Genomic DNA, 27,045 nt, shown 5'->3' on the forward strand with positions numbered 1-27,045 from the left:
GAAGATACTGTTAGTTTCAGTATTTTACAGATGAACAAACTGAGGTTCAGAAGGTTAAAGCAGTTCGTTTGAAACCTATGCTGATTGCTAATGAAAAATTTTTGTGGAAGATAATAAATGAAAGTATTAACATTTTGAAAATCCCTCCTCTCGTCCCTAACTCCAGTTTGCTGAGATCTTTTGCTTCTAACTACTCATTTGCATTGTTCATTAGTATTAAAAAAAAGCAATCTGCAGTTCATTTGTAGTGTTTCCACTGCTAACTCCACAAACTTATAGAATTTTCTGTTTCGTTGAAATCTATTTCCTTTGTGGGGCTTTGGACTGGGAAGTAGGATATGAGGAAGGAGGCAAGTATTCATGGGTTTGGAGTGAAAGGACAGAGAGGTTTCAGAAAGTTGAATAAAGGAGGCACATTTAAGAAAAGAATACTGTGTTTTTGGAGGGAAATTTTTTATTAACTACTTTATTTACCACCTCTAAGGAAGATCCAAGATCACTTGAGGAGGATGAAGAAGCATGTACCATTATCCCTTTCTAGAGAAGCACTGTTTTATTGCACTATTTTATTATAATAGAGTCCTCTGAAGTTTACTAATCTAGGTCAAAAGTTGAATAGAGGGATAAATTTGAGGGTAGATCATTTGTTGTATTTGAGAAGAGAATGCCAGTACACACCAGGAAATTTTGTTAACACTGGGTGGTGGGAGTTGGGAGCTAGCAAAAGAGATCAGGGAATACTTAGGCTTTAAAAAAAGGTCCTAGACTCTTAAAGAGAAGTCAGTTCCATGTGAGGGGTAAGTGATGGAAGTGGAATTCAGACCTTGGGTTTCATGCTGGTGATTTATCTTTGGGCATCACATATATGCCTCTATTATATTTAAGTCCTCTTAAAATATTTAAATATTTTCAGCAATCTGTGTACCACATATTTCACTCTCTTTCAGCAGATAATGTTTCTATTCAAAAGTTTTGCTTTATTTATATTTTAGTTTCTAAAGTGGACATCAGAATAGGCAGTGATAACTCTTTAGTTTGAGTTCTACAACTGCTGCATTATATTCCGAAGGAAATTGGTTCAAACTGAAGCAAATTAGTTATATTCATTTTCCTTTGAAAGTGAAGTAAGACTGACTTTACATTGTTGTGGTTCTCTTTTATCTCAGATTTTCCCTTGAGCATATTGAAATTTTTTATATTTTAACCTTAATTCCATAGATGCAAGAGTTCACATTTGAGGTCTGTTTGCCTCTCCGGCATCCTTGACAACACAGAACTTAATTCCAGGAGAATTTCATTCTCTCTCTTTCCTCCTGCATCAAAATATATATGAACAAATAGAAATGAATTGAATAGATAGTCTTCACAAGTTTCCTGACTCTCTGGTTAGCCCCTGAACCATGAAGGAGCTAGTAGTGTCCTGCATTCCCTTTCCCTTGGTAACTTGACTTAGTTTATAAATGTACTGAAAGCCACTTTAGTCCAGCAGGTGAAGTGGGCTATTTCAGACTGTCATGATGTTAGGTAATTGACACATTTGGTGCCTTTAAATAATAAAGGCCAAATTAAATCTTATTGTAACAAAGTAATATGTAAATATTGTTTATGTGGTGACTATTTTGAATTTTATTTTTTTATGGCATACTTAACTGTGATGCTGAACTTTCATAAAGGCCTGGGTTATCTAAAACTATGCTATTTTGATTAGAACGGAATAGCACAGCAAATTCTATTCACCTAATAAAAGATTATGTGAAGTTTGTCCATTAAAGCATTTATTGAATACCAGTTAATTTGCTCAGCTCTGCATTCTAGTTGTTAACTTGAGAGAAAATTACTTCCTCTCCAGTGAGATATGTTAAGATGTTTCTTGTGTGGTTAATAAATGTGTGTATTCTTTAAAAAATGTGTGTATTCTTTCGTATATATTATATATCCTTCATTTTTTCCCAAGAAGTTAAATGATTTGTGGATATTTTATTTATTGTTGAACATCTTTGGAAAACTGATAACCTATGATATCCACTGTATATCTGGAGAAATTGGAATTTAAAGAGTGAACGCACAGTAGTAGAATTAGGAGCAGAGTTTAGGTGAACAGATTCATAATTTCATACTTTTATTTTATTCTAAGCAAGTTCTCTGTTGTGTAATTCCAAGGGCCCCTTGGAATACTTGGGGAAGAAAAGGAGGTTGTAATAGTGGTTCTTTGGATTAACCAGAACATGAACTAACATGCTTTGCATGGCTTCTTCAGGTAGACAGGTAGACACGCCTGCAATCTCCTGAGTAATACTGTGGCACTGATTCTCTAGGTGTGGTTCAGTTACCTCAGATATGTAGGACTTGACAGACAGCAAGGGCCCAGTGTGTTTTATGAGAGAGAGAGAGAGAGAGAGAGAGTCAGTATTTCAAGATAAGACAGGGCTGCAGCCGCATCTGTCAACAAGGATAGAAATTATCTAAAGAAAATCCTTTTCTGTTTATTTCTAGTCAGTTTATATTTAAAAGAGGTTTTTTTTTTTTTTAAACTACTGTATAATTTTATAATTTCATGTAGCCCAACACTGTTCTTTATTTAAAACACATACAAAATATTTGCTTATCCACATCTATTTTCAGAAGGTGAAGCTAGAGAGTAGAAATCAGAAGTATCAGATCTGGAGATCTGGTATATTTTCTTTTACTTTGAAAGGATTGATTTCAGGCAATTTTTTTGTGCCTAACTTCTGCTTTAAATGATTAGAACAAGGAAAGAATTATTCTGATGGATTGACATTCTGATAATATCATACTTTCCCCAGAGAATAACATTACTTTTTATTAAATATGCAATAAACATTTCATATTTCTCTGGAAGAATAGGGAGTGACATTTGCACTAAAGACCAAAAAGTAGCCATTCTTAGGAACTTCCTCCCTTGTTCTGTTTTTAGGGTTTTTTGTTTTTTTTTTATGATAGTTTATATCCTTCCTAATGTAAAATACAGTTCACCCTGTAAAACTCACTTGGTAACTAGATTCCTAAGATTATTGTTACTCATCCTGATGACAGTTGTCAGTAAATAAGTATTAAATTACCAAAGAAGGATCTTTCCTAACCCTTCTTGCCTTTTTTCCACTAGCTTATTCTCTGTGCTCTACCCAATAATAGTTGGATTTTTCAATCTAGCAAAGTATAGATTCTCTGTTTTTCTACTAATTTCCCTCTCTCTTGACCTATATAATAGCAGTGAAGGTATTAATAAGCTGACCTAGCTTTTTTTTTTTTTACTCTTGCTTTGTGAATTAACAACTGCTCATGCTCGATACCCTGTAGAATAAAACATCTTTGAGCACACTCAAACTCAGCAGTTTGTTCTGGTAAATGAGGAAAGAAAAATGTCAAAATCGAGGTTTTCTTGGGACTAATAAATGTTTTACAACTATATAGATATAGCATAGACAGATTATGCTTATTCACATTTTTCTGCTCTTTTGCAGATATTTTATGCTGAAGTGGAGATATTTTGTGCTTGACTGTGGTTGTTTTTAAGTGAATTATGCCAGTGCCTTTCAGTGAACGATCACTAGAACACACACCTGTGGCTTACAAAGTGGGATGTATTACTTATTGTAGCCAAGAGAACACACACCATGGGGAGCCATCCCTTATCTCAGGAAAAGGCAACTAGAAAGACTGTACAGAATTTGGGCTTGTACTCAGTGATTTTTGAGGAGGAGTTACGGAAGCAGGGTTTTGCTCTGGATTGGATGCTTTCAGGAATTGTGGATAATTCTGTAATCAAGTTTTTAAAATTTGATACAGAAGGGGAGACTGGAGTGAGGATGAAGCTATGGTTGGTTGAGAGGCACTCATTAGCCCAAGGAGAAGGATGTTTGATGTTTCTTGGGCAGTGTTCATGTTTTGTGTGTGTTTAGACATGATTGCAAAGTAGTCTTGTTTTTATCTTCATTCATCATGATTACAGAGTGGACCTGTCTGATGTTCTGTGAAATTGTTTATATTCAGTATAACGCCAAGGCGCAGTTGTAATGTCAGATCATTTCCTTGTTACACTAAGGCTTGGTTGATGGTACTAGCTCCTGGATGTCAGGGGCTGCTTTTCGTTTTCTCAGCTTTGAGGGTCTAATTTCATCCTTTTTAAATTGCAGTGCCTCTTACCCAGATTGACATTTGAATTCTAACTGTACAGGATCCTGGGCAAGTTACTTACTATTACACTGAGATAATGTTTGTGAAATACTCAGTACTTGTGCATAGTAGATCCTCAGAAAATAGGAACTACTTTTATTATTAATTTTACAGTTCTTTTAAGGTTACAGCCTCTAGAGGTTATGCTTGAACATTGTTAAACCTTGATATCTAGTTTTTATTATCCTCCTTTTAGGAAACAGCAGTCTAAATGTGATTTGGGGAAGAAGGAAAATTATCTAAAGAGTGATATAAAAATATATTTGTTAATAATGACTCTTAATTCAGAAAAAACAAATGGAAGTCTCTTCTTAGCCTCACTTAGTATCCTAGCTTTTTATTACAAAAGAGATAAAATGAATTTTTTGTTCTTATGTATGTACTCATAGACGAATACATACTTTTTTTAGGATTGCTTGATTGATTTTTGGTTATGCTGGGTCTTCATTGCTGCATGGGCTTTTCTCTAAGTGTGTCCGGGGGGCTACTCTCTAGTTGTGGTGCGTGGGCTTTTCTCATTGTGGTGACTTCTCTCGTTGCAGAGCACAGGCTCTAGTGAGCTCTGGCTTCCATAGTTGGAGCACATGGGCTCAGTCTTTGTGTCTCCCAGGCTTGTAAAGCACAGGCTCAGTAGTTGCGATACAGCGGTTTAGTTGCTCCAAGGCATGCGGTATCTCAACGGATCAAGGATCAAACCTGTGTCTCTTGCATTGACAGATGGATTTTTGTTTTTGTTTTTGTTTTTGCACTGCTGAACCACCTGGGAAGCCCAGAATGCAAGCTCTTGATAGAGAATTTGGAAAATACCAATAATGCACAAAAGTTAAAATTATCCACCACCCATCCATAGTAAATACAAAAGATTTTTAAAGAAAATAAGTTGAAATTCTTAAGGTTAAAGAAAATGTCCAAAACTGTAATGATTTCTTTACATGGGGTTGAAAACCTTTCCAGTTAAGTGGGGAAAAAAATAAACCTTCATTTCAGACATAAACCTTGATGTTTGAACATGAAAGCAAATACGGCCTTTTTGCTGAATTAAAATAATAAAAAGAATCCTTTCTGTAATAGTGAACTATGAGAGAATGAACCTGGTAGCTGTCAGTCTGATGCTTCATGACCTCTAGTTCATTGTGGATTAGCACACATTAAAATCTACTGTAAGGTCTTTAAAGATTCCAGTTACTTTCAAATGTGACACTTGCAAGCTGCTAGCAGAAAATTGTGTAGGAAAATGGATATGCTTATTTCCTGGAGTTGTTTGTAGAATGTTGCTTAAGAAGGACTAAATAGATGAGTAAAAACAGTGGGCTTTAAGAGCAACAATACAACTGTGCATACAGTTCTGCAGTAGAAGGATTTATATTTATCAATAGGTTTACTATGTATGCCAAAAGTAATTTTTACATATCTCTTTTATTAAGATATTATCCCATGCCCTGTTTCATTTGATCTTTGCCACACGGAGTTAGGTAGAAGTGTCATCTTGTTTTTAGGTAAGGAGACTAAAGCTCAGAGAGATTGCCTGACTTTTCCAAAGTCAGAGAGCTCTTAAATGATGGAGCAAGGACTTAAATCTCTATCTTCTAACTCACTTAGTTGCAAACTGACATCCTCTCTACCCAAGCTGCTCTTGTTTTGATCTTCTCAGTGGCAGTCTGGGTACTACTAACATGTGAAGAAAAAGATGCAATAGATAATTCACAAATTAGTCCAGTATTCTTATCTTTATTTAAAGATGGATATCATCAGTATTTTTGTTGCTTGTACAGTAACACACATCAAAAATTAAAATAATGCATGAATATAGAAAGTGAAAATCTTCTGTAGTCTTATCCTTAGATGATTACTGATAAGTTTCCTGACTTTGTCTAGTTACATAAACATAAATATTTATTCATTAGAAGAAAATGAATCATGTTGCCTAGAAACTGATCTGTAACCTTTTTTACTTAATGTGTGGGGACTCTCCATTTCAAAATACTTAATCTTCAAATACAAAAAAAATCCTGTATTTTTTTTTTCAGTTTTAAGTACACTTTTATTAAAGTATACATGAAGTATACACTTTGTGTATTGCTTAATGAATTATTAAGCTGAACATAGCAGTTTGAAACCTCACCAGGTCAAAAAATAGAATATTGCCCTGGAAGCCTGCCTTTCTCATCCTCCTTTCTGCTCACCACCTTTCCACACCCTGCACAAAGGTATCTTTGGTTCCTAACTTCTTACACCATAAATCAGCTTAATAAATGAAATCATACAGTTGACATTCTTTTTGTGTATGGCTGTATGAATATTATGCTTGTCAGGGTGCTTCCCTGGGGGCTCAGATGGTTAAGAATCTCCCTGCCGTGCAGGAGACCTGGGTCTGATCCCTGGGTTGGGAGGATCCCCCTGGAGAAGGGCATGGCAACCCACTCCTGTATTCTTGCCTGGAGAATTCCATGGACAGAAGAGCCTGGTGGACTACAGTCCATGGGGTTGCAAAGAGTCAGACACTACTAAGCGACTTTCACTTCACTTCATGCTTGTCCAATTAATCTTTGAGGTTACTTTTGGCAGTAATTACTCATTTTCATTGCTGTGTACAAGGGGTCAGCAAACTGCCTGTGATGGGTCATTTAGTAATTTTTTTTATTGTGGTAAAACATAGATAACAAAACTTGCCATTTTAATGATTTAAAGTGTGGGAATCAGTGGCATTAAATACATTCACAGGGGACTCTGGCAGTCCAGTGGTTAAGACTCCTTGCTTCCACTACAGGACGCATGGTTCAATTCTTGGTCGAGGAACTAAGATCCAGCATGCCATGTGGCCAAAAAAAAAAAAGAAAAATACATTCACGGTATTGTGCAACCATTACCACTATCCATTTCTAGAGCTTTACATCCTCCCAAACCAAAACTCAGTACCCATTGAACAATAACTCCTCATTTCCCCTTCTCTATTCTTCCCTTGTCCCAGTTCCTGATAGCCTCTGTTCTGCTTTCTGTCTGTGATTTCGCCAGTTCTGGGTACCTCATATAAGTGGAATCACATAGTATCTGTCCTTTTGTGTCTGACACTTCACATAGCATTTCAGCATCTATAAGCAATGCTGAGGCGTGTAACAAACTTCATTCCTTCTTTAGTCTGAATAATATTCCATTGTATGTGTATGCCGTGTTTTGTTTATCCCTGCATCTGCTACTGGCTATTTGGGTTGTTTCTATCTATTGTTAATAATGCTGCTCTAGGGACTTCCCTGGTGGTCTAGCAGCTGAAATTCCATGCTTCCAGTGCAGGTGGCATGGGTTTGATCACTGGTCTGGGAATTAAGAGCTGGTATGCTACAAGGCATAGCTAAAAAAATAATATTATAAATATTGGTATACAAGTTTCTGAGCCCCTTTTTCAGTGCTTTTGAGTATCCATGTAGGAGTAGGCTTGTGAGATCATATGTTAATTATTATGTTTAATTTTTTGAGGGACTGCCAAATTGCTTTCCATAGCAGCCTTGCATTTTCACATTTCCAGCACCAGTGCACAAGGGTTTCTAATTTCTCCACATTGGTTAGTTTCAAAGTTTGTTTACTTTGTAAAATAATGGCCTTGCTAATTAATGTGAAGTGGTATCACATCATAGTTTTGATTTGCATTTCTGTAATGACTTATGATGTTGAGCATCTTTTCATGTGCTTATTGTCCATTTGTGTATCTTCTTGGGAAAAATGTCTATTAAAGTTCTTTGCCCATTTTTGCTTTCATTTTTAAGAACTTATTTATGGCTTCACTGGGTCTTTGTTGCTGCACATGGGCTTTCTCTAGTTGCAGCAATCGGGAGTCACTCTCTAGTTGTGAGTGGGTGCGCTTCTCATTGCAGTGGTTTCTCTTGCTGCTGAGCCTGGGCTCTGGGTGCTTGGACTTGAGTAGTTGCAGTACTTGGGCTCGGTTGTTGAGGCTCCAGGGCTCTGGAACACAGGCTCAGTACTTGTGGCGCATGGGCTTAGCTCTCCTCAGGGTGTAGGATCTTTCCAGAGCGGGGACTGAACCCCTCTCCTCTGCATTGGGAGGAGGACTCTTGACCACCGAACCACCAGGGAAGCCCTCATTTTGTTTTTGTTGAAATGTTGAGTAAATACTTCAAGTGCTTTCACAACTATTCAACACTCATATATAGGGAGTGTGATCCAGTAAAGCTTTATATAGAAAAACAGGCAGCTGACTGTATTTGACCCTTGGGCTACTGTTGTTCATAGATTATGTACTTCCTAGATTATGAGCCATACTGTGTATGTAGTTCAGATTATTGGCTAATAGTTTCAGCTACAACTGCAACCATTGATTGTAAGCTTCTGCCATCCCATTCTTTTCTTGATTTGATGTAGTCTTGTTGGTTGAGTTTGAATGTTATTGGGGCCCATATAGGAGAGAGGGAGATGTATAAGGGAAACCAAGAACTGCTAAAGTATCCTGAAGGCCTTTTGTGTGCTGGAGATCACTATAAGTTTTTATTTTTCTGCCATGATTTGGTCAAAAGGGGGAATTCCCTGGCGGTTCCATAGATGGGACTTGATGCTTTCACTGCCGGGACCTGAGTTCAGTCACTGGCTGGGGAACTAAAATCCTACAAGCTGTGTGATGTGTCCAAAAAGAAAAATATATATAAAAAATTTAGTCAGTAGGGTGGTTATCGAAGGTTATAGGCTGTAGATTCCCCTAACTTAAGGGATTTAAGTGATTTGAGTGTTGGTGTCAGTCTGTATGCAAGCTAGCCTTTTTCACTGATGTAAAGGCCCAATCAAAATCTAAGAATCTTTACCACTAATTCTCCTGGGCATGCCCTGGAATTCATTTTTTGTCAACTTAGTTCCACGAGTCTGGTCACATTCGCATTCAGAATTGATGACAGGCTTCCCTGGTAGCTCAGCTAGTAAAGAATCTGCCTGCAAATGTGGAAGACCCTGGTTTGATTCCTGGGTCTGGAAGATCTGGCAAAGGGATAGGCTACCCACTCCAGTATTGGGCTTTTCTGGTGACTCAGATGGTAAAGAATCTGCCTGCAATGCAGGAGACTTGGGTTCAGTCCCTGGGTTGGGGAGATCCCCTAGAGAAGGGAACAACTACCCACTCCAGTGTTCTTGCCTGGAGAATTCCTTAGACAGAGAAGCCCAGCAGGCATGGGGTCTTAAAGAGTCAGATACGACTGAGCTACTTTCACTTCACTTAAAGCAGAGACGTGCCCCAGATGGTAGACTCAGCTCTTTAGCGGATGGTAGACTCAGCTCTTTAGCGTTTCTCTTTTTCATATTTTGGTAATTTTCAAAGTAACCATCCTAATGGGCCTAAAATGATCTCTACTTCCAAATTTTGGTAATGTTCACTGTTTTGAAAACTCTCTGATCCCTTCAAATGGATGTTTTTAAAATACTTTTCTAGTTTTTCTTTTCTAATCTTATTCTTGTAATCACAATTTTAGCTCTGGTATTACTATCCAACTCAGAATAATTGTTCTTATATCTAAATGTTAGAGTATTGCACTTTTAATTATTGAGGTATAATTTACATACAGTAAAGCTTGCCTTTTTTAGGGATCTGTGTAGCTCAGTGAGTTTTGACAAACAGTTGTGTAAACTATCACTGCAGTCAGCCTGTGGAATGTTTTGTCGCCGCAGAAGCCCCCTTGGGTCTCTTTCTAGGCCCCTTTGCCCTCCCCTCAGCCACTGGCCGTCAGCAATCTGCTCTGTCACTGTAGCTTGTCCTGTAAGTGGCATCATGCGGTGTGTAGCCTCTTGTGTCAGGCTCTTTTCACTTAGCATGTTTTGAGATTCATCTCTGTTCCCACATGCATCAGTATTTTGTTCCTTTTTATTGCTGAGTAGTATTCTGTGTATGGTTGTACCCTAATTTGTTAATCTGTTCACGAAATGGTGGACATCTGGGTTTTTTCCAGTTTTTAGCTTTTATGAATAAAGTTGGTAAACATTCATGTACAGGTCTTTGATGTTTTAATTTGTTAGGGTAAATATGTAGAAGAGCTAGATCATGTGGTAAGAATATGTTAATGTTGTGAGGAACTACCAGACTCTTCCAAAATGGCTGTTTGATTTTATAGTCACCGTTGCAAATGTATGAGAAATTCATTATACTTTGTCTTGTAATTTTTTCCATTCAAAATTGAAATCTTGTAGTTTTGTAGTTCCCTAATAGCTAATGATGTTGAACATCATTTTGTGTGCTCTCTTCTTTGGTAAAGTGTATGTTTTGATCTTTTGCACACTATTTTTTAATGATTTTAAAATATCATTGTAAGAGTTCTGTATATATTCTGTTACAAGACCTTTATGAGACATATTGTTGGCAAATATTTTCTCCCTGTCAGTTTGTGGCTTGTCTTTATATTGCCAACTCTGTCTTTTGAAGGGAAGGAGCTTTTAATTTTTATGAAGTCTGGTTTATCAATTTTTCTTGTTAAGGTTTGTGATTGGCCTAAAGCTAAGATCACAAAGAATTTTGTCTGTTTTCTTTTATAAATTTTATATTTTTAGGTTTTACATTTAGGTCTATAACCCATTTTAAGTTAATTTTTGTATGTCATGTGAAGTTTTTTTGCTTATAGATACCTGTTATTCCAGTGTTGTTTTTTTAAAAAGTTCTTCTTTCTCCTTTGAATTACCTTGTCATCTTTGTCAAAGTCAGATCAGTAATGTCTGTATGGGTCTATTTCTGTATTTCTGTCCCATTGATTTATACATCTCTCCTTTCTCCAGTGGTCTTGTGCTTTTAGATAAGAGATTATGCATTTTCATTTTCTACTATCATACTGACATCCGAGATTCAAATAAGGCAGTAAATCAACTTCCTATTACCAAAGAATATTAGGTAATTGAGTAATTATTGAGCATGTGAGTTTATTTGTACAGAATTAGTCATATCACTTGCCTCTGTGTAATGTAGTAAAATTTATTAAAAGATTTTGTTCAGATGTTGCCAGTGAGAACGGTCATACACTGTTAATAGGAATATAAATTGGCACAAGCACTTTCAAAAACCATTTTGTTGATTTCCGGTTAGTGGAGAATATGTGATGAACTTATGACTCATCAGTTCTACTTCTTAAGCATATGTGTATATACTCTAGAGAAACTGACACATGTATATAAAGGGACAAGTACAAGACTGTTTACTCGAACATTATTTGAAATATTGGAAAACTGAAAACTTACATATCTTTTCATAGGAAATAAACTATAGGATAGGATACTATACAGAAGTCAAAATGAATGAACTGGATCTCTATATAGCTACATAGATCTCAGAAACAATGTGTATGTTTAAATTAAAGTGATAGAAATAAAATAGGAACAATAGAAAAAATGTACAAGTAATATAGGCACTCAATAACACTGATTTCTGGGAAGGAAAGGAGCATGGAAATGGGAAGAGGAGCAACAAAGGGAAGAACTTCTGTTGTATCTGTTAAATTGCACTTTGTTTTTAAAATTCTAAGGCAAATGTGACATTATTATCAACAGTCCTACCACTTAGAATGCAAATGCTATTTACTGATTTTTGTAGTTTGCTTCTTTTTTAAATTATAAAACCAAAAATGTAAACAGATTCTTTTAACAAAACACTGGAAAGTAAGCATCTACATAGTTTGAATTGACTTAAATGCTTACTAATTTCTTCATGTGTCATTATCAAGTACTTGTGGAGCACTTATTCTGGATCAGGCACTGTAAAATACTAATGGCACCATACTAAGAGAGAAAGTCCCCTAAGGGGCCGAGTCTAGTTAGTGATTTATTTGAGAGGTGGCGAAGGAAGGTGGTCGGAGGTACACACCGATAAGGGGACAGCATTTCTTTTTTTGAAAAATTTTTGATTTATTTATGGCTGTACCGGGTCTTCATTCTCGAGCAGGCTTTTCTCTAGCTGCAGTGAGTGGGGGCCACCCGCTCGGTGTGGTGTGCAGACTTCTCGCTGCGGAGGCTTCTCTTGTGAAGCCCGGGCTTTAGGCGCCTGGGCTTCAGTAGTTGCAGCACTTGGGCTCAGTTGTTGAGGCTTCTGAGCTCTAGAACGCAGGCTCAGTAGCTGTGGCCACAGGCTTAGTGCTCCACAGCAGGTGGGACCTTCCTGGGTCAGGGATCAAACCCGCGTCTCCTGAACTGGCAGAGGGAGTCCCCACCACTGAGCCAGCAGTGAAGCCCAGCAGCATTTCTTAGTTATTGTGTGACGTTTATAGTAAGACTTCATCTGTTCTTTGTTATCAAGAGTCATGATATTTTATTGATGATGACATTTCAAATTATATTGAAGAATAGCATGGGAGTTTTTAATTAAATAGGGACATGAGTTGGGAAAAACGAAAAGCAGTTCTTATGGATGTTTTCCACGTTTGCTTTACTGTGTCTTTGTATTAGCCACTTATGAGGTGTTGCAGATTCTAAGGACCAAGAAATTGATTTTAAAAACCAATGAAATTTGCATATACTTGTTACCACTTTAAAGAAATATTCTACACATATTTTGATCATGCTGAATTTTTAGGTCCTTTTAGAGCTTAATTTTGAATCAAGAATAAATGTCATGTTTCAAAGAAAATAGAAATGTGTTACTAAATGGCCACACTTGCGACCTTTCATGCCAGTTCTCATGATACTGTCATTTGTTAAATAAAAACTAACTCTTGAAAGGATCGCCCAACAATGAACATGTTACATCATATTTGAATACAGTTAAGTTAAACAGTGCTTATTTTTTCTCATTATTATTGAAATCATGTTTATGTTTTCTAACAGTATGTATTTTAAAAACCGTTCATCTAAAGTAAAATCTTGAGGAGTCAAGTTTATTTCTCTAACACACTATTACAGTGGTTTTAAGCATTAATATCATGAGATAATAAACAGCAAAAGACTCTCCGCTCTGAAACTGAGAAACATCGATGTATGTATTCCTCTCTTGCAGAGCCACTGATTCATTAGGATGCTAAAGTACTAAAAAGTCACAGAGTAGCAGTTCTCAAGCTTACTTGATCACAGTCCCCCTTGTTTCTGTGCGTCTCCTGAAAAGAGCGTGCTTTCGAGAGCGTTTGGTGTGTCCTTAGGTCAGGCTTCGCTGGCTGCTCAGACAGTGAAGGACCTGTCTGCAGTCCAGGAGACCCAGATCTTCCCGGATCTTCCTGCTCAGGAAGATCTCCTGCAGAAGGAAATGGCAAGTCACTTCAGTATTCTTGCCTGGAGAATCCCATGGACAGAGCAGGCTGGTGGGCTACACAGTCCATGGGGTCACACAGAGTCAGACCCGACTAAAGCAACTTAGCGCATGCACACAGACACACATATGATTTATACAAATTATTATTTTTATTTTAAAGTAGGACAAAAGGACCAAGCTGTGGAATGGTATAAGAAAGGTATTGAAGAACTAGAAAAAGGAATAGCTGTCGTAGTTACAGGACAAGGTAAGGTTGTATTTACATTTATTTAGTGGCATCCCAAATTATATTCATATGATTGCCCTGATTTCAGATATGTTTATCTAAATAAAATTATTTAACAGATTTTTAAATGTTACTGTTGATCTTTCTAGACTTAACAGTTAATGCTTTATTACCTGTGCTAAAAATGAAGTTATGATCAAATATGCTTAAACTTGATTGCCTATAGCAGTAAGATAAAAAATAGTATATTACTTGTGTCCTCCTTGGAACCATGATTCATGATATTTTAACCTTATTTGTAGCCCTGTCTTTGAAACCTCATCCTTTTCTCTCTGTCAAGGCAGGGAAGGAGTAGTTAATCCACAGATCCCCCTTTTGCACTGTGGGTAATGCTTGACTGCATGTTAGAATATGAGCTGTAATGTTGGTTTTTTTTTTTACACATGACCTCTTAAAATGAAAGTAGTTATTTTTCATCTTTTCTGTCACATCAAATTAAAAATCAGAGTCTAATATTATAATTAAATATATAGAAAACAATTTTTGCGCACACACTGTGTACCGAAGCATCATTTTATGTGCTTCATACTTATCATCTCTTTTAATTTCACCACAGCCCTACACTCTGAAGCTGCTACTGTTATCCTTATTTTTCAGATTAAAAACCTTAAGTGGGAAGAAGTTAAATAACTTGCCTGAGGTCTCATAGGTATGAAGAGGTAGAGTCAGGATTTGAACTCAGGCAGTCTGGCTTCAAAACCTGAATTCTTAAATACTGTACGTGAATATTTGTGATATGTCACACTATTAAATAAGTAAAGTACTTTGGCTGTCATAGCTCTAATAAATTCAGAAGCAGAAATTATAATACATGGGCTAAGAATCTTAGCCTTAGGGATCAATCCACCCAATAGATATTTTATCTGGCTGACTGATTCTATAATTTATATCAGGTAATCTCCAATAACTACAATGTGTTCAATATTTACCATGATTTTTTCTGTCTCCTTTTTATTTTGACTATTTCTCTAGCTACTGGTCTTCTATATATAAGAGAGCAGAACAAGTAAACATGGGAGATTGGGTCTTGGAGACTTTCATGAGTTTATGAGCATCACTTTATAAATTATGTACAAAATATATTTACTATTTTTTGTCAAATGTATAGAAGAGGTCAAAGAAAATGAGTTAGTTATGAGAAAAATATTTCATTGAATTGAAGATGCTTTCGATTGTACCACTGAGAGAAAAAAAAGTCAGTTAAACTATTAACACATTCTCTTCTTATCACATAGAATTTGAATTTCAACCTTATTCAATTTGTTGTCTTGATCTTATTTAGATATAGCTGTAATAGAAACATTAATATCTATAACCAAATTTTTGCATGCAGAGGCAGTGATAAGCTGTGTTGTGACTGCAGTCTGGCTGATGGCATTAGTAGGTTGGCACTGGTGTTAAAACACTTCCCAACTTCAGAGATTTTTAAATGTAGGGGAAAAAATATGTCTCATAACCCATGAAATCCATGAAATACTACACTAAGTCTGATACTATCATAAGGAACTGTAACTGATTTTTTTAAAGATATTATTTGAAAATGATATTTTCTTAATTTCTTTATAAAGACAATGACTTCTCTTGAGATTAGTTGTTATGATAATTTATTTTGAAGCAGTATTAGTAGGTAAATGTAGATATTTTAATTATTTTTTTCTGCTTTTTCTTTCAGGCGAACAGTGTGAAAGAGCTAGACGCCTTCAAGCTAAAATGATGACTAATTTAGTTATGGCCAAGGACCGTTTACAACTATTAGGTATCAATTAATGAATTGTGTAACTGCAATGAGATACATTTGAAATCTGTGTTTAGTGAAATTCTAAATGTAGTTAGAAATAAATCAGTGATCACACTGGATCAATGATCACACAATAACACACTTGAAAATATGTTCTAGTCTTTTTTTTAACTCATGAAAATTTCTAAAATACAGAAAAGAGCATATTGAACTAATTATCTATCACTCAACTTTGGTAATTATCAGTTTATCATTGGCCTTGATTCAAGATTGGCAAACTATAGCCTATGGACTCAGTTCAGTTCACTGCCTGTTTTTATAAGTTGGCACAAAGCTACTCTCATTTCTTTGTATATTATCTGATTGCTTTTGTGCTGCAGTGACAGAATTAAGGAGTTGATACAGAGATCATGTAGCCTGCAAAGCCAATTAATATATAACTTTTGAAAATATTTTAATATTTACTCTCTGGCTCTTTAAAAAAAAAAATGTTTGCAAACCCCAGTTTATATCCCTGCCCGCTTCCCCCAGCTTCATATTACTATTTTGAAACTATTTCTTGATATCTTTTTATTTCATTTATAACTATCTTATATTGTATCTCAAAAGATAAAAATGCCTTAAAAATGAAATTCCCAAAGTGAGAAGAAGAATGTACCTTCTTATGTTTCCCTTCTTTTCCTTCTTCCCTATCTCCTGTGTATCATTTGTATTTTTCACTTTGCTTTGTACTTGGAACCTTCAAAAAGAAAACTCATTTCATTATAGGTAATGAAGGTAATGATTCCTCCTTCTGAGGAAGCTGTATTAAATGGGGTCGTGGACATGACCGCCGGGGGGGAAAAATTGCCAAAATACCATTATCACGCCTAAAAAAATAGTTCTTTTAATAACAAACATAAAAGTAATAGCCAAAAAAGGTCAGTTTCTAGATTTAATACATACTGTGCAGTCAGTATCTCATAATGTAATAACTGCTACTATATTTTTTATAATTGTTTGAATCCAGATCTCAAGCAGATCCATACTATATGTCTTTTTTAATATACACATCTGTTTTTTTCTTTTTCTTGTGACTTATTTATGAACCAAATCTTTGCCACATAGTTTTTCCTATAGTCTGTATTTTGCTGCATATATATCCATGTTATCTTTTAATATATTCTTGTCCTCCCTATAAATTGATATGACTATAGAGCCTTAATTGGATTGAAAGTAGCCTTTTATTTCTTAATAATAAGACTGCTTGATAGGTGGTTTTGTGTTTATCCATCAGTAGTTCTTAATGATGTTAGTAGCAGTTGATGACTTGTGCCCAGTGACATTGTAATTGTCATTCTTTCTGTGTTTATCAGTTGGAAAAGGACTATAATGAGAAACTTCTTATTTTCTATTTGATGGTATAGGCTTTAAAAATATGTTATGGTAAATCTACCTTTCAAACAAAGGGGAACTAAAACCCACCCTTCTTGGATGGTTGATTCTACCATAGCTTGAAGTGGTATAGATAGTATAGAAACTTGGCAAACAGGCAGACTTTACTTGTTGCTCTGTGACTTTGATAAGTTATTTAGCATGTCTCAGTCTTTTTTTATTTCATTTGTAACATGCAGCTGATAGATAATTATTGTCTCACCATACTTGTGACCAATGAATTGTTGAGTAAGCAAGTGCTCAGAAATGCTGGTTTTTGTTCATCTCCTTCCCTGTGTGTAATCACCACCCCAGCTTTTGAGTAGATACATATACATTTGTATTTTATTCATTCAGTCATTCATCCATTCATTCTTACATTGTCTCTTGTGTTTGTAAATTTTTCCCTACATTGTTGAAAAAGAAGGCCTTACTGTTTTCAGTGTTCCCCTGGCTCCTGTGGCTGAGAGGGTTTGCCTTCTTAAGTGGGGGTTACTGTGTTATAGTATATCAAGGGTTGTTGTAGTAAAATAATTACCTAGTTGTTCTAATTGGTCCCTTCTATGTGTTTTAGCTGTAACACCTTGTAGTATATATACAGAGTATCAGTATATGTGATGTAGATTGTTTGATTATGGAACATTTTATAACCTGTTTCAAATTGAACAATAGCTGGTTTTTAATCTTTTATTGTAAGTTGTGATATGGTAAAACATTAGAAGCAGCTCATCAGTTTGTAGACCTGTCTTTAAATGGAGCTTTGTAATTTTTTTGTGTGTTATTAGAAGAATGGACAAAAAGGGTATATAATAATATAACATGAAGCTAGGTATTAATAGAATTAATATTTGGATGCTGCTGTTGTCTATTATCAAAAATATGATATGTCCATTCATGAAAGACGTTACTTTAAAAATGAGAGGGTGGAATAAAAGACATCATCAACATATTCCTGTCTTCTGAGAACACAGTGTCTGGGAGTTATATACAAAAGACAGTAAAGACGAAGTGTGCAAAAGTGCACAATAGAGTGTATTTGAGTATCATGTGCTATTTTAAAAATGGAGCTTTTCAGAGGTGGAATGGCTGACAGGTATCCAATTAGGATGGAGAATGATATTGGGAGTTCCCCACACAGACTGGTTTGAGAGGATATATCTTCTCTGGTAGAGATGGGGAAGAGTTCCTATGTATTATATATCTTTAACTTAGTCAAAGTGAACTTTGAGCAAAGGTTAAGTGTAAAAGCTGCTATAAATAGAAAGGTAATTTTGGCACTGGCTTCTTGGTATACTTGGCAGTTGCCCTTTTAAAAAAATTTAGCTTTATTCAGTGTCCAGTTATTGAATCCTTACTCTGTACCAGATACAGTACCAAGGGATATAAACTGAATTTATTTCTTAACTTGGGAAATATTTATTGGGTGCTTATCATATTGTAAGCATGTAGGATATAGACAAGGATCCCTGTGTCATAGAGTTTATATTCTAGCAGGAGGAATAATGACAGTAGGCAGTAGACATACAGAATAAACAAGTTATACCATGTGTTAGATGGTGATAAATACATGGAGAAAAGAAAGCATAAAATACAGTACAAGGGTTTAGGAGTAGATGGGAGGTGGTCTGAGTTTTTAGCTTTAAATAGGATGGTCAGGGTATGCCTCTGAGAAGCAGACATCAGTTAATCTTGCAAGTGCCTGGGAGAAGAATGTCTGTGGAGAAGTAAGAGCTGATGCAAAGTCTTAAGAAAATACATCTGACATGTTTGAGCTTGCCTGGTGACTCAGACGGTAAAGAACCCGCCTGCGATGCAGGAGACCTGGGTTCAATCTCTGGGTTGGGAAGACCCCATTGAGAAGGAAATGGCAACCCACTCCAGTATTCCTGCCTGGAGAATCCTCATGGGCAGAGGAGCCTGGCGGGCTACAGTCCATGGGGTGGCAAAGAGTTGGACATAACTGAGCACACAGCAGAGACCAGTGCGCTGGAGCGAGAATATAGTAGAGATCAAAGAGCTGATGGTGGAGGTGGCGAGGGGAGGGTCTTGACAACAGGCAGGGTTTTAGAGGGCACTATGAAGATTTGAGCTTTTACCACGTGTGAAGTGGGGGTGCAGTAATAAGGATTTTTAGGAAAGGACTAACATCATCTGAGCTCAGTATAAAAAGGATCCCTGGTTGTGATGTTGCAAGAGTATAAGTAAGACAACTGTTATGGTAAGCTAGGGGGAAAATGGAGTCTTGTACTAGGGTGATACCAGGAGTAACCATCAGGTGAATTGGTATTGTATTTGAAGGTTGAGCAAACAGATTTACCAACAGATTGGATGAAATATTCTTCTGTTTAAGGCTCTTGTTGATATAGTGAAGGAGGCATAAATAGATAAATCGTCACTGCAGGATGGAGATATATATGTATTTTGTGGAGATGGGAAAACACACGTCTGAGAAGTCTTTGTGGAAGAAGTAAAACCTGAAGTGGCGTTTTAAAAAGATACATAAAAGTTTTGGGACTAAGGATATTCCGGGAGGAACTAACAGCATGAACATAGACTGAGGGATCAGGAAAACCATGGTGCTGATGGAGATATGAATTTGGGATTGCTCAGGCATGAGAAGTGTAGGCAGATCGTGGCAGACCTTGCTGGTCATGTCAAGGAGCTTCAGTGCTGATCTGTGGGCAGCAGGAAGCTGCTAAAGGGTTTTAAGTCCACCAGTTATGTGGTAAGATTTCCCTTCTAAGTAGATCACTGAGATGATTATGTGGGGGTTGCCCATGAGGGGATCAAGAAGCAAGGTGACTTGTTTTATGTGACATCATTGGTTAATCTATATGACCTTTAGTCATTCTAAAAGGAAGCATTAAACTAAGTTTACTTTCTTAAAGAAAAAAAATGAACTGGAACAGATCCGCATTAGTGTGTCCTGCTGTTGTATATGTGTGCATTTTCACACATGGAAATGTAAACCCTACAAACAAGTTCTGTGGTTTTTTATTCTTTGTTATCAGAACTAAGGATTTGTTTCTTTTTGCTATATAATGAATATTTATGTGACCTTTTTGTTAACATTGAAGAGAATGTTGAAGAGAGTGTTAATTGATAAATAAGACGTTTACAAATCAGTTTTTTCTAATTTATGTCTTTAACAACACAAATAGTTTCTTTCTCAATATGGTGTCTTGAAGAGTATTATCTTTGAGAAAAATCAGATGACCTATCTGTTAACTAACAACAATAAAAGGGCTCCAAGGTATATTGTATCAACCAGTTCTAGGATACAAAAGCTTTGTGCTTTGTGCAGAGAGGGTAGCTGCTATTTAACCTGTCCCAAAGGCATGTGTGTGTGTGCCATAAACCAAGCATAGCGCCTGCTTGTCTGACCTTAGAAATGAAAGTTTAAGAGAGTTAGTATATATGTGCTACACTTCGTTGACTTCTTAGTACTGGAGATAAGAATCAGTAATGAGAGACTTCCCTGGCAGTCCAGTGGCTAAGACTCTGTGCTCCCAATGAGGAGGGCCTGGGTTCAGTCCCTGGTCAGGGAATTGGATCCCACATGCCTCAACCAAGAGTTCACATGCCGCAGCTAAGATCCTGCAGAGCCAAATAAGTAAATAAAAATAAATAATTAAAGAATCAGTAATGATAACTTGGAGTATTTCAGTAAAATAAATATGGTCAAAATTTCACCCTAATATAAATGAAGCCCAGGTAGGTCCTTTATGTATTAGTTTATTTAATCCTTGAGACCCTTGGAAAACTGATGCTGAAGCAAGTTCATACTAGTGAATGAGTGGTGGAGCACGGTGATCATTGGTTAGCAATATGGGGTGACTTGACTGGGGAAAGAGTGCAGCCGTGACATAGGGTGGCGAGAAAGTTCAAACCGCTACACTCTGGGGCTTCGGGTCCTAGATATAGAGACCCAGATCTTGAGAGGATTACATTGTTATTTGAACTGGGAGGGGAGGGGTAGGGTTGAAATAATCCTTTAAAATCTTTGATTAATTTAAAAGTAGATACTATATGCACATGCCAAAAATTTTGAGAAGTTGGAAAAGCATCCATCCCATACTATGTTCCAGCTACTCATTTCCCCTCCCCAGAGGCAGCTAGTATTTACCAGCTTCTCTGGGTGTTTTTTAGAGAGAATTTTTATATATACAAATATACATGTGTGTTTAAATAAGTGGTAGGGTGCTGTACACACAGTTCTGCAGCTTGCTTATTCCTCCTTTCTGCTTTATTGCATTTCTTTTTTGCTGAGGAGATGTCCTTTTTTTTTTTTTTTTAATCTTTCCAGATCCTAGCCAACTCACAGCCCACTTTCTCTGTAAAGTCTTCTTGATGTTCTCTTTCTAACTCTATCCTGTTCTCCAGATACAATGATTTGGATGTATTAGATATTCAGGAAATGTTTACTGGTGATGGTAGTGTTATAGAATTGCCTCGGGTTACCAAACCTGAATAATGCATATTTTGAACATAGTCATTCACTTGTTTATTTCTGTTGCTATTTTAATGTCTGAGTTTTTGCTAATTAGTTATGTTGTTAAAGATAATTTTATATAAATGCAAAACCCTTCGCTATATAACTTTTTAACACCTTGAATCATTTTTAATTTTCACATAAACATTTTTTATTATGTTGTTCCCTGTTTGTTTATTTTTTTCTTTTTTGCACCCCCCTCTGTTGCATAGAGAAGCTGCAACCAAGTTTGCAATTTTCCAAGTCACAAACGGACGTCTATAATGACAGTACTAACTTGACATGCCGTAATGGACATCTCCAGTCAGGTGGGTTTAGGTTAACTAACATGTCAAATAATAAAGCTTGCATGCAAAGTAGAGTCCTGCTTAACCTGATAATGCTGACTTGATTTTACAGTGATAGATTCGATCCGGTTTTTGTTTGCACAGGGCTGTGTAGAAAATACAGCATCCTTGTCATTCATGGTTATGTAAACATGTAACAAATAGGTGTAGCCATTCTCAACATGTTATATTTGCATATTTTACAGCCTCCAAGTTTTGAGATGATAAAATGTGAAGGTTCATTTTCCTAAATTATTAAGATGTTCTTTTGTTTCTATTTTATTTTGAGCTTTGGTGTTTTTTCCTATGGGTACCTATACCAGGTTTTTATAGAGCAGTGTTTTTTGAGGCAATAATTTTAATTTTTTGATCATATACCAGTTTTCAATGCATATACATTTCTTTTATACAATGAATGAGTATTTGATCATAAACCCTGTTGAAAAAAGTTTGAAGCTGAGTTCACACAGTGAGGAGAAACATTAGAGTACTATTATTTACTATGAGTTAAATTTGTTCTCCATAAGCTTTGAGCGTCACATCAGCTCCTATAGAAAATTATATGTTTTTTTGTCATGTTTTGTTTGGGTGGAAGGAATCTTCATTTCCTAGGTTCTCTGACATCTTGTCTATATTGGTAACTTTTTCAGAATTAGTTCTATGTCCAGTGCTTAAACTTTATTAAAGTAAATATTACTTTGTTCAAATTGTAACAGAAAACTTGCAGTGGAGACCATAAGAAAACTGCTTTCTACATGCGTATGTAATAAAAAGTTTAAAGATTTCTTGTTTTTTAAATTTTTATTTAAAACTTTTGTTTAAATCATTTATATGTAACTGATCTACAATGTTATAGTAGGTCCAGGCGTACAGCCCAGTGGATCAGTTATACACATAGCCACTCTTTTTTAGACCCTTTTTCCGTGTAGGCCGTTAGGGAACATTGCCTGGAGTTCGCTACGCCGCGCACTAAGTTCTCATTAGCTGTCTCCTTCATACAGAGCGGTGTGTATGCGTCAGTCCCTGTCTCTGTTTATCCCTCCCCGCCCCTACTGCCTGGTGAGGACGTCTGCTTTCTACAGCTGTAACTCAGTTTCCATTTTTCCTCCCTTCAAGCTGTCTGATTTTTTTTTTCTTGCTCTCTAGCTTCACATTATAGGTTCTTACTCTTTTCTGTGCTTTTTAACTAAAAGACCTGCTTTAACATTTCTTTTAATGAAGTTTTGTAGATAATAAACTCTCTCAGCCTAGTGTCTGCAGATACCCTCATTCTTACTTGGCTGGTCACCTGAAAGTTAACATTGTTTTTTCCTCCAGCATTTTGAGCATACTCAGTTGCCTGCTGACCTTTGTTATTTTTATGAGAAGCCTGCTATCATCGTCACAGTTCCTTGTAAAAACCTTATCCATTTATAATCTTAGGACTGTACATTTTCTGTTTGTAGAAATTCTTCTCCAGTCTCCTTTTTTCCGTTTGAAATGAGTGATAAATACTTATCACCCTAGACAGATCTTGCTTTTATTCACACTTTGGCTTTTAATTGTCATTCTCTTTTCTGGATTGCTTTCCTGGTTTTTCCTATAGAGTCCTTATCCTTTGGTTCCTTGAACAAATGGTACAGAATGTTGTGTTTTTTATTGGAAAAGAACCCTTGGTTATTTTACTGTACTTTAAAAATTCTTTTATTTTTTTCACCGCACTGTGTGGCATGTGGGATCTTAGTTTCCCAATCAGGGATTAAACCCATGCCCCCTACACTGGAAGCAAGTTCCCCTTGTTTGGAGTTTCCTTAAGCCGTATTAAGGGATATTATGACAAAGCAACGATAAGGCTTTTGTCTTTACACTAGTCTTTTCTCTAGGCTACTCTAATTTGCTGACTGATTTAACAGTGAACATTGCTGTTAATAAACTGATGTTTGTTATGTAGTATATGAAAATATTATTTAGAAGCGGTGAGATTTGAACATTTAAAATGTATGATTGATGTAGAAGAGCAGAGTAGGTAGGTCATGTGACCTTTTAGACTTAATAGAAAATATCTTACACTTGTTTATTTATATGTGCACACATGCATGCCCAGTCATGTCTGACTCTTTGCCACCCCTTGGACTGTAGCCTGCTAGGGTCCTCTGACCATAGGATTCTCTAGGCAGGAATACTGAATGAGCAGTCTTCCCGACCCAGGGATTGAACCCATATCTCCTGTGTCTCCTTGCATTGGCAGGTGGATTCTTTATCATTGAGCCACCTGGTAACATAGATAGAGCATGAAATACTTGGCATATTAACCACAGCTTTTTACTCTTTAAATTAAAATTACCTTTTAAAACTCATCTGGTGGCACAGATTGGATTTTCATTCTGTTTCGTAGTCTTAAAAGTTTGGAATGATGTGTGCTATTTGTCCCCACCCCCACCCCCATACAGCCTATCCCTAGTGCCGTTACTACATTTTGTTTCTTTAATTTTTGGCAACTTTTAAATAAAACAAAACAAAAAAGAAAAAAATTTTGGCAGCTTTATTTTCTTAGTACCTTTTTTGTATCCTCCTCCTGCCCCCACAAATAGTTATTTCTTTTTATGACAAATACATATTTCTTAAAAGAAAGTTATACACTAGGAAAAGGAAAAGGCTAAATACTCATAATCTTGTCCACACCCAGTAACAATCGTTATGAACACTTTAGTATATATTCTGACTGAAGTCTTATTTTGAGATACTGCTGAAATAAAAATAATATTATTAGCTTTCAAATTTGTACTGGTCCTTACATTAACTTTTATAATGTTTAACCAGAATTTTCTGACCATGATGACTTTATTTTTGCCTTGATAGAAAGTGGAGCTGTTCCAAAAAGAAAAGATCCGTTAACACATGCTAGTAATTCACTGCCTCGTTCAAAAACAGTTATGAAAACTGGACCCACAGGTCTTTCAGGCCACCATAGAGCACCTAGTTGCAGTGGTTTATCCATGGTTTCCGGAGTGAGACAAGGACCTGGTTCTGCAGCTGCCACGCACAAGGTATTTTGAGACAGTAACTTCAGTTTCCATGCTGTTGCAAACACAAAATTTTTAACATGATAATGCTTGCTTAAATTTATTATAAGTACTTTGTAATACCTTAAGAGAATTGATAAGTTCCCACAAAGTTGAATGATTTCTTTTTTTTTTTTTAATTTAGATTTATAAAAATCCAAGTAGGAACTTCCCTGGTGGTCCAGTGGCTAAAACTCTGCACTGCCAAGCCAGGGGACCTAGGTTCGATCCCTGGTTAGGGATCTAGATCCTGCATGCTGCATCTAAAAGATACTACATGCTGCAGTGAAAACCCAGTACTGCCAAATAGTAAATAAACAGAATTTTTTTAAATAAAATAAAAAATAAAATCTAAGTAGCAGAGGCAACTTGCTACTAAAAAGCAAATTTTTTTTCCCCTCTATTATCTTTGAAGGAAATCTCTCTAACTAGGTGTTTTTAACAGGAAGTTTCTTTATCCAGTTTGTTTTATGTATTCTTTATCCAGTCTTCTTCCTAATTTTATTTTATTTCTTTATTTGGCTGTGTCATGAAGTGTGGCTTACCATATCAGTTCCTGAACCAGGAACTGAACCCAGGCCTTTAGCAGTGAAAGCAGGGAGTTCCAAGCACTAGATCACCAGGAAATTCCCTATAGGTCATTTTAAATTGGTTATTTGTATAATTATGTAAATGTACATAAATGTTTTATAACATTAAACATACATAGAGTTTTGTTACAGTTCTAACAAGTATCAAAATTATGTGAGTGTATTGTCACAGAGAGCCTTTTTATTTCATAGTAAGTAAATCTCTCTGGATTAAATCTTCTATAAACCCACTTCATGCCAAATATAGTTCTATAGAGAATGCCATTTATCTTAGAGTAAATATATAATTTGGGGGTTTTTATGGCCATTTTTTGCTACTTTTATCCCTTTAATTCTGTGAACATTAAAGTTAACTCACGTATGAAAGTTGCAAACATTATGTTGTGTTTTCACATCAAAATTTTGTGTCCTTCCAAGAGTACACCAAAAACAAGTAGAACAAATAAACCTTCTACCCCTACAACTGCTGCTCGTAAAAAGAAAGACTTGAAGAATTTTAGGAATGTGGACAGCAACCTTGCTAACCTTATAATGAATGAAATTGTGGACAAGTAAGTATTGTCATCTAAAGTGTTTTATGAGTTTAAACATTTTTTATTGGCAAAATATAAGTAAAATGGATAATAAATACCTTGTCTAATTTACATATTTAATTTTTATGATGGTTTTCAATTACTGTAAATGAGAAAGCCATTGCTTTACTGATTTAACTATAGTTTCACTCTTAGTTAACATAAAAATGGCTACATCACATAGAGCTTAAAATTATAATAACTGAAGATTGTTTTTGTGTGTAGTTAACTGAAATTCTGTTTCTTAGTGGAACAGCTGTTAAATTTGATGATATAGCTGGTCAAGAGCTGGCAAAACAAGCATTGCAAGAAATTGTTATTCTTCCTTCTCTGAGGCCTGAGGTAAGGACTTTATATTGTCATTTTTTTTTTTGTTTTTTGTTTTGTAAATAAGTTTATTGGTATCATTTTTTAGATTCCACACATAAATCATATTTGTCTTTCTCTGTTTGACTTACTTACTGCTGCTAAGTCACTTCAATCGTGTCCGACTCTGTGCGACCCCATAAACGGCAGCCCACCAGGCTCCGCCCTCCCTGGGATTCTCCAGGCAAGAACACTGGAGTGGGTTGCCATTTCCTTCTCCATATATTGTCATTTTTTTATAGCATCATCCATTACTGAATCCATAGTATCAGTAAATAAATGAGCTACACTGGAGTGATTAATTCATTTAACAGTAGGTTTGATTTTTTTTTAAAGGAAAAATCATTAGCAATTGATGTTGACTATATCGGAGAGGAGATTGATGATAATGGTAACTAATTGCCAATCCATTTGTAATTAAGTTTATAGGAAAAATAGGTAACAGGCAATAAGTTTATATTAAGGTAAGAGAGATTTAAAATTAAGACACAGAAATCATACTGGAGAAAAGAGAAATTAAGATAAAGTTTTTTAAAAGAATTATTTTGAAGATATTAAATGATCAAAGTGAAGAGCTGATAAGTGATGGATAGGGGGTCTAACCTCCATCCCATAATTTTTTAACTCACTGAAGAAGTTAGGTAATCTTGCAGTTGATAATAAATATTTAATTTTCCATATTTGGCATTGTTTTGGATCTTCACAATTCACAGATTTCATATTTGATGTTGTTCTGAAAAAATTGCAAAAAATAAATCTGAGGATCCAGTCTGGGCCAGCTGTTTCTCTTCCTCCTGAGCTTTCAAGTCTTTGTGGACTTGT

General features: G+C 36.0%; 1 protein-coding gene across 4 annotated transcripts in view; it reads left to right on the forward strand.

The window, feature by feature from the left end:
- The window catches only part of SPAST (spastin), a 52,453-nt gene that overhangs the window by 1,575 nt on the left and 23,833 nt on the right, over window positions 1-27,045 (forward strand). The window contains exons 2-7 of one of the 4 annotated variants that reach the window (XM_020882769.2): window positions 13,563-13,646; window positions 15,358-15,441; window positions 21,541-21,636; window positions 24,493-24,680; window positions 25,703-25,836; window positions 26,106-26,199. In XM_020882769.2, coding sequence (XP_020738428.1) covers window positions 13,563-13,646; window positions 15,358-15,441; window positions 21,541-21,636; window positions 24,493-24,680; window positions 25,703-25,836; window positions 26,106-26,199 — 680 coding nt within the window. Of the gene's footprint in view, window positions 1-13,559; window positions 13,647-15,357; window positions 15,442-21,540; window positions 21,637-24,492; window positions 24,681-25,702; window positions 25,837-26,105; window positions 26,200-27,045 lie in introns of all 4 variants that reach the window. The other 3 variants (XM_020882767.2, XM_020882770.2, XM_070476574.1) reach the window with 3 other exon arrangements.

This window comes from Odocoileus virginianus, chromosome 2, assembly GCF_023699985.2.
Source record: "Odocoileus virginianus isolate 20LAN1187 ecotype Illinois chromosome 2, Ovbor_1.2, whole genome shotgun sequence".
NCBI classification, from domain to species: Eukaryota; Metazoa; Chordata; class Mammalia; order Artiodactyla; family Cervidae; genus Odocoileus; species Odocoileus virginianus.